Here is a 20821-nt window from a genome sequence, read left to right on the forward strand (position 1 = left end):
ACCACAACTCGGGCAGTAGAATTGATAAATCAATAGTCGTGCTATTTTCATTTCATTACATACTGTGCTGTAAATATCGGAGCACATTCAGTATTGTTTTCATGCTGTTAGAGTCACTGCTGTTCAATCTCAAGGGTTTCCATGGTAAAGGCATCAAATGGAGGTTTTCTGCAGTGGCACAGACATCTGATATATCTGATATGAGCAGATGAAGAACGTGTTGTAGCATGACAAAATTGAGGTTATAATGATTAGGTGTTTTATATATATATATATATATATATATATATATATATATATATATATATATATATATATATATATATATATATATATATATATATATATAATTTTTTATTATATTATTTGTCATCTGTTTTGCCACAGTTCAGTACTGTATACCTCTACCTTTTTTATACATATAATTGTGTACATGTGTATATACTGATATACTGCACATTTAAAAAGAACTAAAGGAAGGAGGAAGGGAAATGTCTTCAGCAGCTGCATGTCGACTGTACTCTCCGATGTGCTTGGAAAAGCCCTCTCTGCTCATTCAAATTCTCCTCTTGCTGCATTCCTCTCGGCGCAGAGTAGTAGTAGTAGATTTTTCTGTGTTTCCATGACAACGTGCTCCGTTCCTACCTCTCCCTCTCTCTCCACCAGTCCAAGCAGGAGACGGGGGGGCTCGGCTGTGACGTGGTGAGGGTGGAGGTGGACGGGAGCCTGACCAAAGAGCAGCTGCTGGAGACTTTCATCACCTGTGGTAGGGACATACTGTACTTTCTTTGAATTTTTTGACATATTATACAATGACATTTGTCCACAACATACAGTATACTATGACTTATTCTGACTTTTCTCGACATGCTATACTATGACTTTTTATTACATACTATACTATAACTTTTTTCTTAATTTTTCGACACACTGACTTTTTTTTATGACTTTTTATAACTTTTCAACATACTACACTTACGTTTTGATGACTTTTTTTCAACATAATATATTATGACTTATTCTGACTTTTTTCGACATACTACACTGACTTTTTATGACATGCTATAATATGATTTTTTTTTTATATATATAAATTTTTTTCAACGTACTATACTTTTTTCGACATGCATAAAAACAGAAATAGATTTATTGCCAGGTAAGAAGCACTTACTAGGAATTTGCACTGGTTGGTGCATACATAAAAACAACAATAAAATAAACAAACAATAACTACAGAAACAAATAACACATAAATAAATACATATTTAACATTAAGAAGGAAAAAAATCCTGTATGGTTAGTGCAGGATGTGCAAAAAGTTCAAGAAGGAAAAATGATATAGAATGTGCAGAGGACAGGATGTAGGATTAAGACATACCATACTATGACTTTTTTCAGTCAGATTTAGGTTTTATTCCTAACTCCAGAAATAAACTAACATAAGGGAATAGAATACTATAGAATTTTTACAAAAGATCCAATGACAGAAACAATAAAACGATGTAAAAGTAAATTTTGAGGAAATAAAACATTGGAAAAATGAAACGGTAGAACCATGAATGATTGTTTGCTGAGTTCACCCTCTCGGTTTCAGCCTCCCGGTCTGTTGCTAGGTGATTGAGGTCTTCAAAAACTGCACTTTAGTCCTGCATTTATTATATTCAAATCAATGTTCAATTTGTTCAATAAAAGATTGTTGGAAATGATTTCCTTTCATTTTGTTTTAAATTCAATTCAAGCAATTTGTTGAATTTTAGCAGAATACTGAAATTAGCAGTAGCTCAGTTCACTTTAACATCTGTTTATTTATCTATATTATTTATATATCGTGCGGCCCTAATTATTAGTATTAAATCAAAGCTTAAATTGTTATAATTGTACGATAACCTTTGGAAAAATGTAACTTTTTGTCTCAAAGAACACTTAACCATCGCTTTCCTGTTCATAAACAATGTGCAGTATGTAAACTTTACCAACCGCCACGTCAACTTTCACAGCAACACTTCTCATAAGCTCATAAGTTATTATTCAAAATCCCGCTGTTGGCTGGTGTCTCTTCCTGCCTCAGGTTTCCTGGTGCCGGCGGTGGGGTCAGGGGTCAGCGTGCCAGCCGGTAACACGGCCCACTGTGTGGTGGTGCTGCTGGAGGGACTGGAGAAGGCTTCATCCCTAACAGGGCTGCTGGGAGACCTCTGCCACAGTCTGGACAACAGGCGCTCTGCCTCCCCGCTGGTTCTCAACACTGGTACGACTCGCTGCAGCCGGGCTTGGACTTGAACCATAATCAAACGTATATTATATTCTCAATGATTTTTTTTTTTTAACCAAAGTAAAAAAAAAAAAAAGTTCAGTTAGCTTTTTAAGATTTTAGAGTTAACGTTAAAAAAAAAAAAAGCTGGGTGCTAGTAAAAAAAGCAGGTAGCTCACCTGGTAGAGCAGGCGCCCATATATAGAGGTTTACTCCTCGACGCAGTGACTCCGCCCTGCGGCCCTTTGCTGCATGCCAATCCCTCTCTCTCTCTCTCTCTCCCCTTTCATGTCTTCAGCGGTCCTATATAAATAAAGGCCTAAAATGCCCCAAACATAATCATAAAAACATAAATAAAATCAAAGCTGATTTATTTGTGGAGGAAAAGATAAATACAGTTAAACTTATTTAAAAAAAAAAAAATGGACACAAAAATCCATTAAATGTGCCTAATGCAGCTTTAATATAACCAGAAAAGCTCCTCTTCCAATCATAAATCTAGAACATCTTTATTGTGTTTTAAATATTCTACAAAATATATAATCCAGCGTTGTGTCCTGCTAAACCTTTCATTGATATAGCATGTTTATGTAGGTTATAGCCAGGATTAGTGTCTGATATTTAAATTTGAATGTAAAATTTTGATTAAAATAATTTTAATAATGCAAACGTCACTGAATCAGAATAACTCAAACCAGTGCGATAAATATGCAAGGATTGGGCTTCGTGGTTAAATAGCCCTCCAGCAACAGATGTGACTTTGAGTGTCATCTTATGAAACCAGATGAGCACCAAATAAGTGGTTGACTTTCTGTCCTCCCGTCCCTTCCATTTATTCATCCCTCAGGTCCCCACCACTTCTGCGAAGGCAGCTTCCTGATTGCGACGCTGTCAAAGCCCCGCCTGCAGGGTTCAGAGCTGCGCCTGCAGCAGCATTTCCGCTGGGTAACGCTGCGCTGGGATCAGGAGCCGCTGCACGGCCTGCTGGGAAGACACCTCCGCAGGAAGCTGCTTCATAAGGTCAGTGAGAGGTTTAGTTGCAGCTGCCTAAGACACACATTGTGATCACCGTTAGCAAGCAGTATAATGCAAAATCACATCTGGATTTGCTTCAGTGGTCAATATCTATAATGATAAACATGGCTTTCCTTTTAATGTTTGATATTTCCTGGATATTTACATTTTTCTAGTGGCTCAAGTCCTTTCTGCTGTCTCTGTGACAAAGATAAATGCAAAGAAGTTATTATAAATTGGAAAAAATAATCAAATAAATGATGGTTGGTAAAGCGATTTATTGAGTGCTGTGACTTTGAAATAAAATAAAGAATATACGCACAGAGAAATCCTGAGAATACATAACGAGAGCTGTTTTGTTGTCAAACCGACAGTTTTAATTGTTTCAACTGAACTGAAAGTAATCTTTTTGTTCCATTGCTTAGTTCATTTCAGTTGTGTAGACAAAAGCAAAAAAAAAATTCTAATCTCTTCCTCCACCAATCCACTCCAGATGGGGACTGGAGTTTGGTCACCCGATGGCGTCATGGAGCGGTCGGTGTTGTGGGTGAGCCAGGTTTGGCAGCAGCTCAACGCCTGTCTGTCCCGTCTGGGGACCCATGAAGCTCTGCTGGGCCCCCAGCTCTTCCTGTCCTGCCCTGTGGTCCCAAACAACACACAGGCAGTCGTCAGGTGTGTGTGTGTGTGTGTGTGTGTGTGTGTGTGTGTGTGTGTGTGTGTGTGTGTGTGTGTGTGTGTGTGTGTGTGTGTGTGTGTGTGTGTGTGTGTGTGTGTGTGTGTGTGTGTGTGTGTGTGTGTGTGTGTGTGTGATATCTTAAACTGTATGTTACCACAGAGCAAATACAGATTAAACACCCATATTTGAGAGTGACAAAGGCCTGTAAAGTTAAACCAGAAAATAGTTTTATTTTTTATTTATTTTGTGATCAAGGTTTGGGGATTTTTCATTAAATTTTGGGTGTAACAATATATAACAAAGTATAATCATAAACAAGACTGTGTTGGGCAAGTTACTTCCAAAATGTAATACATTATAGATTACTAGTTACTATCATTTGAGAGTAATCTGAATTGTAATGCTTTACATTACTTTTGATTTACTTTCACCAAAATAACAGTGGAAGTTTGACTTGGCAGGTAGCTGAATTTCACCACCGGATCAATAAAGTCTCCTCTTTATCTACAGTAAACCGTACAATATGCAAGTAGGAGAAAATAAATACTCAAAAAGTACCTTACAGTTTTATAGAAGTATGTCGTAGTTACTTTCCACGGCTGATAAAATGCAGTGATATTATGCCTTAACATTAATCCCCGACATGTTTCTATCTGTCAGCAGCTCGGACACACTACTGTCCGCGCTGACGTACCGTCACCTGTTGGGACTAGGGATCGACCGATATGTTTTTTTTAGTGCCGATACCGATGTTTTTTTTTTTCCCATCAGCCTTAGCCGATGACCGATACGGGCTACCGATTTTCTTGAGTCGATATTTGGAGCCGATACTGCTTTTGCTCCCTGAATTTACATCATAAAAATGTAAACCCTGCCACACTGGATTTGTTTTAGGAATCTGCTCTGCCATTTCTTTGAAAATAATACACAAAAACACAGATCAGTGTCACTCTTGCAATCATCTTACATTCATATCACCCAAATGATGTGTGCAATGTGCATCATATGGATGGGTGCACTGCATGTGGTTAACTGTGCAAGGGTAAAAGGCTTTCATCAACATCTACAACACAGCCTTGATGATGCATTGCTTGCTGACATATTATAAGACAGATATAATCAGGTCATCACAAAACGTCCTTTGTCAACACATTTAAATAATTTAAGGGGGAGGGGCAGCGCATGGTCTGCACGTGAACTGCAGCGTCTCCAGCAACACAGAGCTGCCTGTGGACGCCGGTCTGTAAATAATGGCGGGAAAAAACTTTCGGCGAACGCAGCAGCCGCGTATCGCCCGATGCCGATACACGTAAAAACGCAAATATCGGCCGGCCGATAAAATGGGTCTATCACTAGTTGGGACACAGATGTTGTCTGTACCGTCTCTGGTTCTGGCTCTGACCACGGGAACAGAGACGGACAGCTCACAACGCCTGAAAATAATATCCATCTCGCAAATGTATCTGTCTCTGCAGTCATCTCAACCATTGAATACAGCAACAGGAAATGATACTCACGGCTTTTCTTTTCCTGTGAAGAAATGTTTCGCGGTGTTCGCGGGGAATTCTTAAAAAACAAAACAACTAAATGTTGTGTTAAAATGTGTTGTAAGGTATAATATTACCGAAATTTTATTAGTAATGCGTTATATTACTGCGTTACAGCAAAAAGGAATACATTACCTTTTTGTAACGTGTTACTCCCAACACTGAAACCAGACATAGTCCAAAATGCAAATACGTTGGTCTCCTTTCTCATCAAAAGTTGTTATAAAAAGTACAGATAAATACAGTGTATGTCTTGAATTCTGACCTATTAAATATACTATTACCTCCATCACCCTCCCAACCCCCGCCTCTCCGCCCGATCCAGCCAAAGTTCTTTTAAAGAACCAAATCATACTTCATTCTTACACCATAAATTAGAATTTTCAAACTTGACATCAACATTACCCTAGTATTATTTTTTACTCGCAGTATTTTATGTAGTGACAGATCATTCATAGTGTAAATAGACATTATTAAAAAGAATCAAACAAATTATAACTACTCCGCAGCGATGGTCGGAGCTGAGCATTTTAAATTTGGGGGGGAGGTGTCCAAAGCACAATGGTTGCATAAGATGTGGCATTGTGACAGTTGAGCTTTGAACTCACAATCTTCTGATCCAAAGGCAAACGCTGATCTCAGTGAGCTATTGTCCAGATGATGACTCCTCTAGGTATTTGGGCTATATTTTATTGAGTCAGCCTGGGTTGACTCAATAACATGACTTTCCTTAACTGGAACTGGACTGATTGTAAATCAGAATCAGGTGTGTTAACACAGACCCACATTTAAAATATGCAGGGCAGCTGTCCACAGCACAATACCTGATTAGATATGTGTAGGATCATCTTGCAACACCATGGGCTCGAACTCGGAACAGCTGAGGCCGTGGGCAGGTTCTGATCTCAGGGAGCAATTATCTGGGTGATGTCACAAGTGGCATCGCACCACCTAGTAGACAAGGATCAGGCTTGCCTGAAATGGCAGAGTTTAAAGCTGCTGTACAAAAAAATATTTATCAGAAAATTCTGAGAATTTGTGTACTTGGTTAAGACAAGATAGAGATGTCTGTAATTTATTTTCAAAAAGATCAATAAATGCCAAACTGATGTTTAAAGATGCTCTATTTTGCATTGACTACAATGCGTAGATGGGGACACAATTAAAAAAAAACACTTCACTTTTTGAGATAAAATTCTGAATATTTTGCACAGCAAATTTGGTGTCAATTGAAACAAATGTGGGAGGAGATAGGTTTAAGAAGTTTTGCAGTTTTCACAAAAAGTAGCGTGATGGACTTCAAAATTGCTACAAGGTAACAGCAGAGCATGGTTTCTGCTCTATTGGGGCTACAGTTTGGTATACGTTGCGACGATGAAGCATGTACAGCTGATTTGTTATGAATTTTTAAAGTAGAATTTTAGATGGCTGTTGTAGCGCCACCATCAGGACAATTGGCACACAAATCTCACTGATTAAGTTTAGCATAGGACTGGACTAATGTGCAAAGTTTGAGTTTTCGTGCATGGGAACATGGATTTCTTAGGAAGAAGAATAATAATACAGGCGAATACAATAAGGTCCACGCAGCTTTGCTGCTCGGCCCCTAAGAAGTAAATTTCATAGCAAAAAAAGAAAATAAAAGTTTTCATAACGTGTGTGTTCACTTCAGGTGGCTGGCTCGCCTCTGGAACGCCGTGGTCGTCCCCCGCGTGGAAGAAGCCATCATCTCGCGGGTAACTGCCAAGCGCTCCACCACCTCCTCCTCCTCATCGCCGTCGTCGCAGCGACTGTCTCCTAGCAACTGTGGGCTGAGTGCCGGCCAGCAGGCAGTGGTGAAAGCCGCCCTCAGCATCCTGGTCAACAAGGCAGTACTCCAGGGCTGCCCTCTGCCTCGTCACGGTGTGTGTGTGTGTGTGTGTGTGTGTGTGTGTGTGTGTGTGTGTGTGTGTGTGTGTGTGTGTGTGTGTGTGTGTGTGTGTGTGTGTGTGTGTGTGTGGGGGAGAGTGGGTGGGTGTGGGTGTGTGTGTGTGTGTGTGTGTGTGTGTGTGTGTGTGTGTGTGTGAGAGATCATTCAATGAAGAGGCTTAATTTACATGTTTCACCCGCTGTAGGGAACCACCTGCTGGAAAATAGAAAAGAAAGTATGACATTAAATGATAATGAGGTTTAATTTTTTACCTGCAGAGATTGACAGGTACCTACTGGAGTTTCGGGGCGGGTCCTTCCCTTTGTCAGCCATTGGCTCCTATAAAGGAAGTGGCGGTGGAGGAGGTAGGAAGGGACGGGACAGCGGCAAGTTGAGACGATCCAACACCAGCCCTCGGAAGAAAGGAAGCCCCGCCTTAAGCTGGAGCTCTGGCGGTTCCTTTAGAGACGGTAAGATGGCTGCCCTGCCAGCAGTGATACAAGCCGTGTCCCAATTCAGGGACCATGAAGCTACCCTTTACAAGTAAATGACACGGTCGGCCACTCCTAGTCAATTTGTAAAGTCATCACCAGGAAGTTTCCCTCACGTTTAGTGTAAAAAGTGAATGACTCTCTTTGAAAGTTAAAGGGTAACTTCTGTTTTTTTCAGCCTGGGCCCCATTTCCCCATGCATTTGTGTCTAATAGACTGATGTGACCAGAAATCTTTGAATGAGATCACAATGACGGGCCGGTGCAAACCGAGCTGCAATGCAACCTAATAGGACAATTGGAGAGCCTTGCTTTTTGTCCAATAAAAGTGATTTAATCACTTTTATTGGAATATTTTTTTATGATTGCTACTAAAAGTGTCTGACAACATTATCGATCTCAGGACGTGAATTTTTGTCCGAAGACAGCGGTGTGGAGAGTGAAACTTGAGATGAGAAAAAGGCGTTCAGGTAGTCTGTTGTCATGGAGTAGGCTACAGAAATTATAGGCTCCTGTTATCTAAACGATTTTCAATGTAATTGCTCAATATTTAAAAATGTGGATGAGGTCGTTATAATTGGATGGCCGCCCATATTCATTTGAGCCAGTACAGGCTATGGATGAAGTAGGCTATAGGCTACGCATGAAGAGCAGGCGAGGGGAGAGGCTATAATACATCCATGGTTTCGTGTTATCTAAAAGATTTTCAATAAAAACAATGGTTCGTATTAGCTCATGTCTCACAGCCCTGTTGATTAGAGGAGGAAATCCTCTGACACGGTGACACATCACTGGACACATCCAGACCACAGATATCTGGCAGCAACAGGTCCCACTCATGACAATGTATTCTTTGGGCATATAGGGGCACAGCACCCACGGGAGCAACACCAATATCCAGAGCCCCATAACCCTCCGCCCGCTGCCTCACCCTCCTCCGCCCGCTGCCTTTCGCAACTCGCGCTCTCTTGGTCTGTAACGTAGGCTACTGTCATACACGGTCTTTGAACTATAACTACCTCATCCACATTGTCGAAATCAATATTGAGCCATTACAAAATCTTTTAGATAACCGGAGCCTATGATTTCTGTAGCTCCGAACAGACTACCTGAACGCCTTTTTCTCATCTCACGTTTCACTCTCCACACCGCTGTCTTCAGACAAAAAGAGATCGATTATGTTGTCAGACACTTTCAGTAACAATCTGAGCCTGTCATATAGCAACAAAAAGCATTGCAGCTCGGTTTGCACCGGCCCGTCATTGCGATCTCTATCAGTACTAGACCAAATTCAAAGATTTCTGGTCACATCAGTCGTCACATCACATCAATGCATGGGGAAATGGGGCCCATATTAAAAAAAAAACGGTAGTTACCCTTTAAGTGAAGATGTGACAAAAAAAAGTGGTTTGTACAGGTTCCATGATAACAAAGTTAACAGTACATGAGATGTTATTCTAAAATACTTAATGAAGAACAACTGGCAAACAATGCACCAGGTAAATAGAACATATATCCATGTAAATTTCATTTTAACGACATATGCAAGTTGCAAATACAAAGAGCAGTCAAATCCTGACTTTCATTATTTACAACCCTGCGACTTTACAATTAGGGTTGGGTACCTTTCGCACCTGAACCAATACCACTACCGATACCGGTACCTGGAATTCGGTTCCCGGTACCCAGCGGTACTTTTTTTGGTACTTTCCCTCTGTAATTACAAAAAAATATTTCAGTTGTAAAAATAATTCCAAACCTATTTACTTAGAACATTATGTAATTTATTTAGAATATTTTACACGGACAGAAATTAAACAAAAACTAAAATAAAACCTCTCCCTCTCTCCTTCCAAACCTGTCCTACAACCTATTAAATTGAATAATTATTAATTTCTTACTCACTAACTTTTATTCTTGTATTTGTATATTATTTTAGCCTGTTTTATTTTCATCGTGACCGTTTTTAATTGCTCTTTAATGTGTCATGTAAAGCACTTTGAATTGCCTTGTTGCTGAAAGGTGCTGTAGAAATAAAGTTGCCTTGCAACCTCAGCCTGTCAGTCAGTCATCAGGGTATAGAAACCACTATTGTGCCTGCTCGTCGCCGAGCTTTCGGCTCACCATTAATATCACATCGGAGTGAATGGTGTCTGCGTGAAGTTTTGAAAAAGTGTAACCACACTTGAAACCACTTTATCGGCATCGCCGCGACTCTCTGTGACTTCAACAAAACCGACGTAGTTTGCTCCGTCTGCAACGCTGTAACGCGGTGTGTGTGTGTGTGTGTGTGTGTGTGTGTGTGTGTGTGTGTGTGTGTGTGTGTGTGTGTGTGTGTGTGTGTGTGTGTGTGTGTGTGTGTGTGTGTGTGTGTGTGTGTGTGTGTGTGTGTGTGTGTGTGTGTCGGACCTCTGCTCTCGGTCAATATGCAGAGAGGACTCTCGGGTACCGAAATTTGGCACAGTTTGATTTTACGTGAACCAATACTCGGTAGTAGGGATGTGATTGGGTTGGTACCGGTAAAAGTACCTTGTTCGGTACCCAACCCTATTTCCAATACACAGCATGGGTTCATTTCTGACTAACAAGATGCCTGAACAAGTATTAAGGGCTGGAAAGGATACACCAGTGTTGTCCTCAATGCATTTTCCAGCTGCATTTGGTTTGTTTGAAAGGGGACAGGCTTTGTTGAGCCATTGTAATGTCTAGGGTCTAGAAATGTGGATTTCAGAGGGTCCAGCCCTGAACTGGGGACACTGGCTTTGTGTCAGCAGCATCCACAAGGGGGCATTCTTTAACAGGCTTAACATTCACTAAATGCTGCTGTCATTCAAACAAAATGTCCCTGTTAATTCACAGACCTGAGTGGGGATGGTTTAAACCACACTTTACCTTTGCTAGCAAGTTGTTTCTAATTAAACTACTGACAGAAAAGTCTAAGATTATCCTGAGTAACTGGAAAACTGTGTTTTAAATGTATACGACTAAACTCTGAGTACAACAAAGTAAATTCCATTCACCTCCATTGTATTTGGGTGGAAGCAGAAATCTCTACAAATGAAACCAAAACTAGTTGCTTGTTTAGATTACAGATGTGTTAAAAAAATAGTTTTTTGCGATTTGAGTGAACCGACCCATTCGAGTCCTGTTACTAACAAGTTTGTTGGTATGTGCTTGTGATTGCAGGTTCACTGTCTAGCACTGATGTCAGCTTCATCTCCAATGGCAAAGTCCAGAGGTTTGTGTTCTCTAATATTGATTATTAGCATGCAGTACAAGTAGTAGCAGCGGTATTGGTCTAGCGGTGTAGCGCCGGTACTATAGCAGGACAGCCAGCAGAGAGCAGACCTGTATGAAAAGCTAAACTATGTCACTAAATTGAATTTCATTGTGTTTGTAGGGAGCCTGTAGGTCTGTCTGTGTTCTCTGATGACGAGACCGATTTAATCAGAGAGCTGCAGACAATGTGCACCAGCAAGTCAGAACCTGACATCAGCAAGGTACCCCCCCCCACACACACACACACACACTTTGTATAACACTTGAGTAATCTTCAAAGATTGTTGGTAGAGAGCAAAAGCAATGAATGTGTGAATAAGCAACTGTCTGCTAAGCTACAGTAAAAGTTCATCATGCCAACTAAAAAGCTGATGTGTATGTAGATTGTTGTGTTCACAACTTGCTTTTGCTGCCCCCATGTGGCCAAAGAAATCGTAGGCAGATACAGGTTCAGTAATATTCTTCATCTTTATAGCAGTGTAAAGAAATTCAGATCCATATTATCTAATACTAATGTTTGCTATGACAAATTCACATAAGTAGTACAGATTCAACTCCTGAAGGAAAAATACATAGTGTATCTTAAGGGACCTCTGACTAGAACTGTGTCTCTGTCATCCAGTGAAACACAAAATATTGAACCTAACCTTAACCACTCAGGTCTTAATTACACTGCCATTTCCAAACACTGCTTTTGGGTCACATGTTTTGCCTCATTCCTGGCTCTTTAATTCATCGCTGTCATCCTTCCAAATATAGAGACTGTGTGTGTGTGTGTGTGTGTGTGTGTGTGTGTGTGTGTGTGTGTGTGTGTGTGTGTGTGTGTGTGTGTGTGTGTGTGTGTGTGTGTGTGTGTGTGTGTGTGTGGCACTGCACTGGCATGATGATGACATTTACCTTAAAGTAGCCTGCCGGCCAATGTAGGTTTAAAAAAAATCAAAGTTTAGCATGTCATGAAAAAAGTCATAGTACATAAAAGTCATGTAATAATCTAAAAGTCATCGTATAGTATGTCATGAAAAAGAAATAAAAAGTCATAGTATGCCATAAAAATGTCATAAAAAAGATTATGCTGGCTCCCTAAACTGGCACTCAGTCATCAAAACTTTGGGAAGTCCTGATCTAAATACAGTTTTAGAGATATTTCCACCCACGTTCTGGTGAAAAACACTTGATTTGCAATTATTTAGAAATGCAGATCGCCTTAAGAAATACTTAACTATGTCAAAAACATAATCTCTTGAAAGCCTTGTTTCTAAATTATTGGTATCCCACCTTTGAAAACTAATCCCAGACTTTGAAGTGCTGATGACACTTGCTCACCAACATCCCAGCCAGTAATTTACCCCAAATAATGACCTGTTGCACAGAAAAGAAAGATGTGTTTGACCTGCTGCTTAACGTTCATCTCCCACATATCTCTCAGGCCAAAGACGACTTGATCCTCTTCTCCAGCTCTCCCAGCGAAGCGACGCCGCCCCACAAGGCCGAGCAGGAAACTGCCGTCCAGCAGCAACCACAGACGGTGAGAGGGGAAAAGAAAAAAGTAGAAATTCCTCGATGACTGGCTGCTCAGCATGGAAATGATTCAAAGTTACTGCATTTAAACTGCGTAGAGAAGTGTGTGTGTGTGTGTGTGTGTGTGTGTGTGTGTGTGTGTGTGTGTGTGTGTGTGTGTGTGTGTGTGTGTGTGTGTGTGTGTGTGTGTGTGTGTGTGTGTGTGTGTGTGTGTGTGTGTGTGTGTGTGTGTGAAAAAGTAACAATAGCGACCTGACTGAGCCACAAGTGGGTGACGCAAATTTATAATGAATGTGTGCGATTGTTTTGTATAACTTTAACTCATGTGTCTCTTGTGTGTTTGGTGTTACCTCACATAATTGACCTGTCCAGTATCAGCAGTTGTGGGACAATACGTCGTCATTACTGCAGGTTTAGTCGTAGCTCTAATTTTGCACTCGATGTACAGTAGCATTTTTTAGCTCATTGTTTTGGTGTTACAGCGAATTGATAGTATGATTCAGCTCGTTAAATATGTCAGTTGAATTTATGAATTATTAAAACAAACAAAAATTGAAAATTCAATTTTCTAAACCGTTTTCAGAACCCACTAGAGCCATGTCTGGCCTGCAGGAAAAGACTTCTATACCAATAAAGAAAAGAGTTGTGAATCATTCTAATACCAGACCTTAGCAAAGCTTTACAATTATTTCAAAGTCTTATCAACTTTTTTCGTATTTGTTATTTTGTGTTGGTCCCAGGATGAACTGAAACAAAGTGTAGAAAGTGAAATATATCCTTTAAAACAGGGGTGTCAAACTCAACTTCACTAAGGGCCACACTGGAAAATAAGAATCCCATCAAGGGCCAGACATGTTTAGTTTATTGATAAGCTTTTATTTAATTGAAAAAGTAAAATATATTTTACTGTATTATTGCATGTGTCATATAGTCTTCCCACTTACAGTTTGGTCGACCTAAAGTCCTAAAGAAGTCAGGAAAAAGTTCCTCAGCCATCCTAGAAAAGAAACGCCCAAAAACGTCGGAAAAAGTGACAAATGTTGGCAAAAGTGGCAAAAATGTCAGAAAAAGTGACAAAAACTAGGAGGGCCAAAATGTATTGTGAACCTAAATTGATATGCGGGCCGGATCATAATCTGAGAGGGGCCGGATTTGGCCCGCGGGCCTTGAGTTTGACACGTGCTTTGAAGGGAGTATGTGTCTTCCTACTGTAAGTGCTCGTGAGATCATCCAACAGTAAGTGAAACCCCTTCCCTCTGAGGGTTGCAGTGGTATATAGCATGGTATGAAAATTGATGGTTATGATGTACATTTGCTGATCTACGGTATTGAGTTGTTGTTTTTTTTCAGCTGTAATTTCTTTTGTTCAAACGGGAGATATACAGCTTTCTCTTATTTTCAAAAAGGGAGACTTTTTACAAATAAAACAATTATAATAAAGTGTTTGTTGAACCAAAAAAAAAAAGTTCATTCCTTCAAGGGTCATTGTAATTGACAATTGTGTATTACCATGATATTTTGGGAGATGGTTATCGTACCGTGAGTCTCATACCGTTGCAACCCTACTCCCTTCACACCTTTCTCACGTTTGATATGACGGAACTGCGTGTGACAATTTAGGCAGCAGACAAGCTCTTATGAAGTGTCGTCCATTTTTCCTAGAATGCATTCATGCATGCAAAAATGGCACAACTATTTGACAGAACTTTCTCACCTTTGCACACCTGGCCAATCACAGCGAGGAGTGGGTGGCATTAATGTCGATCAGCCTGGAAACAAGCTAAGAAATCTGGCTAGGGCACGTCTACAACTGTAGGTCTTAAAGGTCCCATGACATGGTGCTCTTTGGATGCTTTTATATAGACCTTAGTGGTCCCCTAATACTGTATCTGAAGTCTCTTTTATATAGACCTTAGTGGTCCCCTAATACTGTATCTGAAGTCTCTTTTATATAGACCTTAGTGGTCCCCTAATACTGTATCTGAAGTCTCTTTTATATAGACCTTAGTGGTCCCTTAATACTGTATCTGAAGTCTCTTTTATATAGACCTTAGTGGTCCCCTAATACTGTATCTGAAGTCTCTTTTATATAGACCTTAGTGGTCCCCTAATACTGTATCTGAAGTCTCTTTTATATAGACCTTAGTGGTCCCCTAATACTGTATCTGAAGTCTCTTTCCCAAAATTCAGCCTTGGTGCAGAATTCCAGCCACTAGAGCCAGTCCCACAATGAGCTTTCCTTAGTATGTGCCATTTCTGTGTCTGTAGCTATTGAGGAGGAGAGAGGGGGGGGGCAAGGTGGAGGGTGGGGGTGGGGCCTTGACCAGCTGCCACTTTGCTCGTTTGAAAGCCATGATGTCTCTCTCTCTCTCATGGGTTGGCCAAATTCTCTGGGTGGGCAAAGCAGCGAAAGGGGAGGTAACCTTGCTTGTTATGACCTCATAAGGAGAAGATTCCTGATTGGCCCATCTGAGCTTTCATTTTCTCAAAGGCAGAGCAGGATACCCAGGACTCGGTTTACACCTATCACCATTTCTAGCCACTGGGGACCATAGGCAGGCTGGGGGAACTCATAGTAAGGTTAAAAAACCTCATAAAGTGACATTTTCATGCCATGGGACCTTTAAGCTGCCCTTACTTCCCTTTTGTGTACATGGGGCAAGTTGTACAGACCTGCAGTTGTATAGTCGTGGTTCAGTAGGTGATTAAAATGGCTCCAACTCACCAAACTCTGTTTCTTTGTCCAGACTGTGGTCCGTCAGTCCAGCCTCGGCTCCAGCCATGCAGCCGCCCAGAGCAGCGACCGACGTTCAGGCTCTCGCGCCAAATCTCAGCTCCCAATCCCGAGCAGCAGGGGGCAGCAGACACGATCCTCCAATGCTGCCTCCAGCAGCAATAGTAACGGCAGCAGCAGCCCCAGCCGAACCCAGACGCCCCCCAGCCGCAGCAGAACCAGCAACAGCAGCAGAACAAAGCAGGCTCCTCCCAGCAGCAGCAGCAGCAGCAACAACTACTACTACTACCGCAACCTCAACGAAAACAACCAATCACACGAGGACATCTGGATCCTCCACAGAGACCTGCATGAAAACAACAACAAGTAGACATATCCCACCCCCCTCCCCCCTCCCTGATTCCGCTGTGAAAACCTCCCTCCATGATGTAAAGACTAGGTACTGACGACCTTTGACTTTTAGTATTTGTACTTGTTATATCCGTACTTGTTACACTGTACTACAGTTGTGTACTTGGGGACCATAGTTTTACTCTATCACAGTATTTGAAGTATTTGTTTGGTTTGGTAAGACTTTAAGTGGGGAAAAAACAACAGAAGGTAATGCAGCAGGTTACTTCCTGTTGCCTTATTCCAGTATATCAACCTGCTTTTTATGGGACAGTGTTCAGTAGACAAGATACATTGTAAGAATTTACTGAAATAAGTTGAGATATAAAGTATTTGACTGGTGGGAACTGCCTCAGAACAGTACTGACACAGTATTTTTGTGCACTTAAAGTGAAATACTGTACTTGTCCTGCTGGAATAAGGCCTTTGGAGAGTAACTGAAGGAACTTACAGGTGTTACCTTTTTAGTGAAAAGTGTTTCGGATCAAAGAAAGAAACAAGCAGGTTTTTCTTTTCTTTTTGTTGTTTTTGCTATTAAGTATTTTAAGATATTCAAGTGTTTTATCTTTAAATAGTTGGTTGGTTTAAATACTGTTGAAATTAATCAGGGTTTTACCAAATATATTTGTAAATAAGAATTAGTACGTTTAAATGCTCTATAGATTGGTGTATGTGGTATGATGCTTGTACAGTGACGAAACCTTAAGGCAAAACTGCTGAAAAAAACAAAGTTTGTACATATTGTTTGTAAAACGAGTTTGGTTCTGAACTCTTCACTTGTTTCAGAGTGAAGCGGCTGTGGCAATAAGTAATAGAACTGTATAAACACAGGATGTCCTTTCAACTGTAAGCCATAATAAATATTTTAAATGCCCATCAGTTCCCCCGAGTCATGTTTAACCCCCGCTGAGCCCTACAGTGTAATGTCACTTTCTTGTTCTCCGTACAGTTCTACTTTTAAGGACACTTTTTATGTTGAGCAGACATTGTTTATATATAAATAGCTATACATATGTACAGGAGAGATTTTAGTCATCCTATGATTTTGATTTGTAGGATAGCTGACGTTTAAAGAATTGTTTCAAGCACAAACATTAAAATGGCACGGTTAAAAATCCTCATCTGACTTTGTTTTTTTATTTCTGTTCTATTATTTTTTTTTATTAAAACACAGAACCACAGGAATATGATTTTGTAATATCTTCTATAGTAGCCAATCCCAGTTAAAGTAAAAATCCCCCTTGATGTCAGTTTTTGTTCACCCAACTTTCTTGTGTTAAATTAAGTGTAAACATTTCCTACATTTCCCAGAATGCTTTTCTTTGAACTTCAAATAAGGGATATGGAATTTTTGTACTCATGCTGCATCCACGTGGTGTCGGAATAATTGGAAAAATAAGTTCCCGATTAGGAAGATTAACATGAAGTCGGAACATTTCCTAAAGTTATTTTGGTGACAAGTTGACATCGTATTACGCAACATTGTGAAACAAATGTGGCGGACAAAAGTAAATGGGTTAAGAAAAAAAAAAGTTTAATTCATGTATTGCATATCAGTTATTTGCTCAATTTCTAATATGGTACAAGGTTTTATTCGTTAGTTGCTTTCCACTAGCGTGACCTAGATTAGTTTTCATTAACCCTGATAAGTCAGGTAAAGCAATATTTTATACTGGTTAATATACTGGTGCAGCAACAGGTCTGGGACAACATTACTTATAAAGCTCATGAACTCGCCAAAGTCAGAAAAGCAACTTTGGAAATAGGACCATCATAGAGAAAAACAGAAAAAGCAGTATAGAAATTTATACCAACACAAACACAGTATACTCTTGACTAGCACATAGCACATCATGAGTATGGAATTGGTATACAGTTTATAATCTGTTGATTATAGTAGAAATTAGGGGTGTGCAAAAAAATATATAAAAATCGATTCACATTTGTATCGTGATTCAAGCTCAATTCAAAATTGATTCATAGAATTCCAAAAATCAATTTTTTTTTTTTCGTTTTGTAATGGCATGTATACTATTGTCCTGAAATGAGTTTAGCTCGCCATTCCCATAGATAGCGCTGCGTCGAATTCACACTGACGCCTGAGCGCTCTTGTCATAATCAAAAGAAGGAGCGCAGCAGAAGTAGTTTAGCTGGCGCAAACAATGGCAAACCTCACAGAAAGAATTCTTCAACCTGCTCCATCCTCATTGAAGGCGAGCGTTTGGGCCCATTTCGGCTTTTATAACCTCGAGGGGAAGAAGGAACTTGATAGGAATCATGCTACATGCAGGCTTTGCAAAGCGAAAGTTAAGTATTTTGGAAACTCCCATGGTAAGCCATCACCCGGAGATTAACATTAAAGACGTGGACGAACAACAACCTAAAGTACCTAACATGTCAGTCAACCAACGCACTCTTTCAATGCTCTAAACTCCCACCCAACTCTGACCAAAAAAAGCTCTTTTTATAACTTTATAACTTTAAACTTAACAGTTTTATACGTGATTTAAATGTATTTGAAAGCTGGCCAAAGCTTGGCACTGGTTTACAAGTATGAACCTGAAAATAAGCATGATATGGGACCTTTAAGCCACAAACAACTCCTGAACAAGACCCAAAACAATCCTCTTCCTCTAACATAACTGACGCACACCAATTTTTATAACAAATGACACAACAAACGACATTCTCAAAATCTTTAGTTTTATTGGAAATATAATTGATTGAACAAATATATTTATACATATTTTGGACATCTGTGTCCCTTTTCTATGAGTAAGAAACAGCTTTGTTCTCAATTTACTCTGTAAAAAAAATCTGTTGTCACAGTTTACATATAAAGGCCTTTTTTTTTTCCATGGTACCTTCATTTTCTTCATCGCTGCTTTACAAAACTATTATACAGTATGAAAGGAGCAACGCACTCGTCCCTCAACCAAAGAAAATGAAGAGATATAATAGAATAGCCTAAATGGTTTCCAGTTTCCGAGGGAAGTACAGATATAACTTGGAAAATGACACAAAAAAGAAATGCTTAATGTTTGCTTTGTTTGTACAGCAGCGGCTCTATTACTGCCTTCTTTCTAGAATTAATTCACAGAGGCTGAACAATTTAAATAAAAAGCGTAATATGTAAACAAAGGTCAGAATTCTACATCTACACTTTTATGGAGGAATTGAAAAACAAAAACTTGACTGTTTCCTTGCTGTGAAAGCGGATGAGTACCTCAGGGAGTCTCTAAAGTGCATAAGGGTTTCGGAGTCATCACTCGTTAGTGTCAGCCAATGGCGTCACTGTTCCTGGTGGTGTGTGTGTGTGTGTGTGTGTGTGTGTGTGTGTGTGTGTGTGTGTGTGTGTGTGTGTGTGTGTGTGTGTGTGTTGACGCCAGTGAAGTTACTGCAGGGTCAGACTGATTAAAGATACAAAAGCAAATATTTAGAAGATACTTCAACACAACACACATGAAGCCACTGTAGAAGTCTCCCTCCTAGCTGCAGTTTGCCTTAATTCTGTTTCACAATGCTCTGATCTCTTCTCATCATGTAGGATATATAGAATTTTAAAATGTTGTCTATTTCCAGCCCATCAAAGTTTGTACTGAAATGCGTCTTAGTGTCGAGTGTGTGGACAACTTTTAGAGCAGTTTCACTATGTGGCCAAACCAAACTCACTATTACATTTTTATCATTTACATTTTTAGGTTTCTTGTATGAAAACTAAATGAGTATATATAAAAAAAATAAAATAAAAAACACATGTTGCTCATCAATCCTACATGTTCACAACAGCAACATTGATCAAATGCTTATTTAAATGGTTCAAAGTCGTGTTGTAACATTAAATACACGTTAATGACAACACCCGTGTTGTGCGATTGACTATTTTGGAATTCAAAAAGTTGTTTTAACATAAAAATTTTAGAGAAGCTTTTTATTCAAACTGGAGTGTTTCTGAAAATTGTTTTTGGTTGTGAAAAGAGGCTTACTGGAAACTCCCATCAGACGTCGGACGCATACATCCCGTTAATCTACAATGATTCCAACCTATGTTTGTCCAACGAGTGACTAACAATAAAAATGTCCCGGTGTGGACTGACTGCTACGGTGGCCGGGAAGTGCAATGCAACATTACAAAGAATGAAACACTTTTACATTTTGGAAAACAAAATAACATTTTGGAAAACAAATTTACATTTTGGAAAACAAAATAACATTTTAGAAAACAAATTTACATTTTGGAAAACAAAATAACATTTTAGAAAACAAATTTACATTTTAGAAAACAAATTTACATTTTGGAAAACAAATTTACATTTTGGAAAACAAAATAACATTTTAGATTAGAAAACAAATTTAACATTTTGGAAAAAAAAAAAAAAAAAACATACATTTTTGAAAATAAAATTAACATTTTCGGAAAACAAATTTACATTTTAGAAAACAAATTTACATTTTGGAAAAACAAAAATTTTAACATATTAAAATAAACAAGATGCACAAGTTAAAACACTCCCAAACAAATTTGCAAATGACAGATTCTTCACGGAAAGGGAATGTACCACATACCGGAAGTGATGAGGTTTTGTATACATGTCGCCTTGACTACGGCAGTTATGGATCGAATGCGTCAATAGAGCCGCCATCTTGGAACAGGGAGGCACTGCCTTATATACTGTCTATGGGCCGTCCTTAATGCATCAGCGTCAATGTAGGCAAAGGTCTAACGGAAATAAAATCACTATAAATCGTCAAAATCTCATGCGATGTTCTAGTTTTTTAACAAAAAGACAAAGAGACTAATTAATGTGTTAATACAAAGAATATTTATTATAATCAGTTCACAGATATGAGTACAAACGGAAACTTCACCCTTCTGAACTAAGAGGTTCTGCTTCAAAGTGAAGTTTAAACAGACTGAAATGTCTCAGGCTCACTCCCCCACTAATGATTCATTTATTTCTGCATGTATTTATTTATTTAACGAGACTTTAAAGTCGTGTTTTCGTAGTCCACAGT

The 20821-nt window shown here is 39.5% G+C and overlaps 1 protein-coding gene across 1 annotated transcript in view; it reads left to right on the forward strand.

Moving 5' to 3' along the window:
• cttnbp2 (cortactin binding protein 2) overlaps positions 1 to 16926 on the forward strand; it is a 115232-nt gene extending 98306 nt beyond the window's left edge. The window contains exons 14-23 of the mRNA XM_039808509.1: positions 667 to 766; positions 2069 to 2245; positions 3096 to 3268; positions 3756 to 3934; positions 7158 to 7387; positions 7673 to 7864; positions 11071 to 11122; positions 11285 to 11384; positions 12590 to 12688; positions 15429 to 16926. Coding sequence (XP_039664443.1) covers positions 667 to 766; positions 2069 to 2245; positions 3096 to 3268; positions 3756 to 3934; positions 7158 to 7387; positions 7673 to 7864; positions 11071 to 11122; positions 11285 to 11384; positions 12590 to 12688; positions 15429 to 15785 — 1659 coding nt within the window. The 3' untranslated portion in view covers positions 15786 to 16926. The remainder of the gene's footprint in view (positions 1 to 666; positions 767 to 2068; positions 2246 to 3095; positions 3269 to 3755; positions 3935 to 7157; positions 7388 to 7672; positions 7865 to 11070; positions 11123 to 11284; positions 11385 to 12589; positions 12689 to 15428) is intronic.
• Positions 16927 to 20821: the final 3895 nt, after the last annotated feature.

The sequence above is a fragment of the Perca fluviatilis genome, chromosome 8, assembly GCF_010015445.1.
Source record: "Perca fluviatilis chromosome 8, GENO_Pfluv_1.0, whole genome shotgun sequence".
Taxonomy (NCBI): Eukaryota; Metazoa; Chordata; class Actinopteri; order Perciformes; family Percidae; genus Perca; species Perca fluviatilis.